The sequence below is a fragment of the Pygoscelis adeliae genome, unplaced genomic scaffold (genome assembly GCF_000699105.1).
Source record: "Pygoscelis adeliae isolate BGI_AS28 unplaced genomic scaffold, ASM69910v1 Scaffold306, whole genome shotgun sequence".
Classification (NCBI taxonomy): Eukaryota; Metazoa; Chordata; class Aves; order Sphenisciformes; family Spheniscidae; genus Pygoscelis; species Pygoscelis adeliae.
Genome location: NW_008825072.1, coordinates 2,410,165 through 2,413,025, shown reverse-complemented (window position 1 = coordinate 2,413,025; position 2,861 = coordinate 2,410,165). Strand labels below are relative to the sequence as shown.

General features: G+C 42.0%; 1 protein-coding gene across 1 annotated transcript in view; it reads right to left on the bottom strand.

Annotated features, from left to right (window-relative positions):
- Nucleotides 1–2,861, bottom strand: part of GPBP1L1 (GC-rich promoter binding protein 1-like 1) — an 18,020-nt gene that overhangs the window by 12,124 nt on the left and 3,035 nt on the right. The window contains exons 3-4 of the mRNA XM_009326591.1: nt 2,624–2,753; nt 1,973–2,256 (exon numbers count right to left, since the gene is read on the bottom strand). Of these exons, the coding sequence (XP_009324866.1) occupies nt 1,973–2,256; nt 2,624–2,753 (414 nt within the window). The remainder of the gene's footprint in view (nt 1–1,972; nt 2,257–2,623; nt 2,754–2,861) is intronic.

Genomic DNA, 2,861 nt, shown 5'->3' with positions numbered 1-2,861 from the left:
AAGAGTTAGGAAAAAATGTCACAGCATAACAAATTCCTGCCTCAGACCCTAGAAATTCCTCTGTTTCCGTGCTTCATTTTTTAGTTACAGGTCAGTTTTATAGCAGGGGTGCTCACACCACAGGAGAACTTAGACTAACAGACTGTCTTGCAGACCTTTCAGGAAAAGTGTTGCCGTTGTCGGTCACGCAGGCCTAACAGCTACATACTTAACCACAGTATACATTAGTTTCACCACTACGGCAAAGACAATATACAGGAGTTATTTAGCAAAGCTTGCTGCTAGACAGCGTGTGGTATTATCATCTTAAAAAAAATCGGGGGAAGTAATTACAGAAGAAACAGCCATGTAGTTGGGGAAAGGCACTCACCAAGGCACTGAAGAAGAGAATGAAGAAGTACATGGAAGAAAGATTTAGACCAAGATAGACTACAACAACGCACAGCCACAATCATTACAATAACTTTCTACATTTCAACAGGCTTTTGACCGTCTAAAGAACAGGCTTATAGAAATCCTGAATTATAGTATTCTTGAGAAATCAGATTAACAGAAGTCTACACATAAGCTTTATCACTGCTCTCCAGGCATTAACCACCCTGTGATGCAGGGTACCACTCCCAGCAGAAGCAGTTGAACAAGAGCATGCAATCACTCCCCAGGCACTTCACTGAAAAAACCCAGCAGCTTAAATCAAACTGGCTCCTGTGGCAATTTAAGTGTAGACTCTAGATTTTGGCCTGAAGCAGCTGTGTGACATTCACGTATTTCACTCCAACTCCTAGCTTCCTGAATAGAAGCAGTGCCATCAAACTGCCACGACAATTTCAGTTGTAAACAGCCTTCCAGAGCGAAAAGCTGAATAAGAGAGCAAAAAGCTCAAGATGATGATACACACAAGCGTGCACACTATCACCAGAAACTCTCATTACTGGAGGCAGCAATGGCTTTAGCATTGAAGATGAAGTCAGAAGAACTGCATTAGGTGAAGGGACTGAGTTACCAGAACCTTACAGACGATATTGACCTCATTACACTGGTCAAGAAGAGTCTAGAGAGAGCAAGAAACAAGATGCAAAAAGCAAAATACATGGTCTGGTAACAATAAAATCCTCATCAGGGGACAGGAGAAAAAAAAATTAAATTGGAAAGAGAAAGCAGAAGAGGTGTGTATATCTCAAAGCATTAGCATTAAGGAATGCACGTGGTAAGGATGAAAGCCATAAATCCAAGTACTATTTGGTAAAGTTTGGAAAACTAAAGATATTCCAGTAAAAATAGAGCCAGGATGTAAGAGACTATCATACTGATAATACCACATGAATCAGAATGCTGGATAAGAAGAAAGTTGACGAATTGGAGATACTGATGGAAGAAATGGCTCAAGCAATCCCGATCCACAGATTAACAGAGAGATAGGAAAACATCTCTGATAACAAAATACTATTCCAGAAGATTCAAGACAGATGGTTGCAAAGGTCTGAGCACGTGTCATGAACAAGCTTGGGAAGGTTATCACAAACACCAACGTGTACCAGAATACAGGAAACAGGAACAGCAGGCAGACTGAAGATAGCCAAACAGATGTACTTAGGAGCAAATAAAGGCTTTGTAAGCAAAGCCACAAAGTCAATACAACTTCTCCTCCTGTGGCAGACCAAAGTGTCACCTTATGGGTTTTGCTGAAGATCTGGTTTGTGTGTTAGAATGCTGTCTTCAGTTCACAATAACCATTTGGCAAAATATAGTAATGTGCTAAAACCCATAATCCAACAGGTCATCAAATCCCGAGGACTCTGGGTACCAATTAGCATCCTGTCAGCACTGGCATTATTTTGTTAAATCTGTTGTGATCTCAAACATGGAAGGGAATGCAACTCTAGATCCTTGCCACCTATCAATGCTAATAAAAGTGAGATCTGAAAAGCCACTTCTCACAGCTGCCACTTCTAGTGAGAAGCTACACACTTACAAAGTCTTCTTCCTCAAACTGCAACTGCTCTTTATCTTCCTTCTTCTCTTCCCTGGATTCAACAGGCAGCTTTTCTTGAAAGGCAGAACTTTTCCGAGAATGGAAGTTGCCATTCCAGTGGCGATGAACTCCAGTTCCTCCTCCACCACGCTGGTTCACACCATCATGGCCCCGTGAGGGACCATGCCAGCCAGGCTGACTGCCAGAAAGCCCAACATGAGCTCCTTTAGAAACACCAGAATCTACAGAATCATGGCGGAGAAGTGACGGCTGATGCCAGCAGTCTAAACAAAAGGAGATAAGTATGCAAATAAAAAAGTCAACACAGCGTGCAGAATACTGGAAATATCAGCCTGTTTTTCTTGTTGTTAAGTCAGTGTTCACTAAGTAACTACTAAGTCAAACTTATTAAGCTACTGTGTGATTATATCAGAAAACAAACCAAGCTACACAATGCACATACAGCTACCACAGAAACCCCTTAAAGCCTGAGCACGTGGCATGGGAGAAGAGAATAGCACAAGTTTCTTACAGGATGTTTTGAAGAGGTCCAGTTTTGGAAAATGTTGTTTATATTCTGCAGAATTCTTCATTCTGTAGAATATTCCAAAATGTTTGCTCTCAGGATGCATTCTGATCCTTCCTACTCACCTCCCGCAGTTCGGAGGGGCCCATTATTGAAAAATCCATCAGAAGAGTTGTGTCTCCTACGGCTCACCCCAAAGCGGCTCTCTCCCCGTGAAAGATGCTCTCCATGTTTCTCAAAGGTGGCTGCAGGGGACTACAGAAAGTAAAATGTGATGTAATGAAGCATTCATTAGGGCACTCCAGGAGCCTGTCAGTCCAACAGTGACATTTTGTTAATTGAAAAAAACCCCAAACCCCGCAT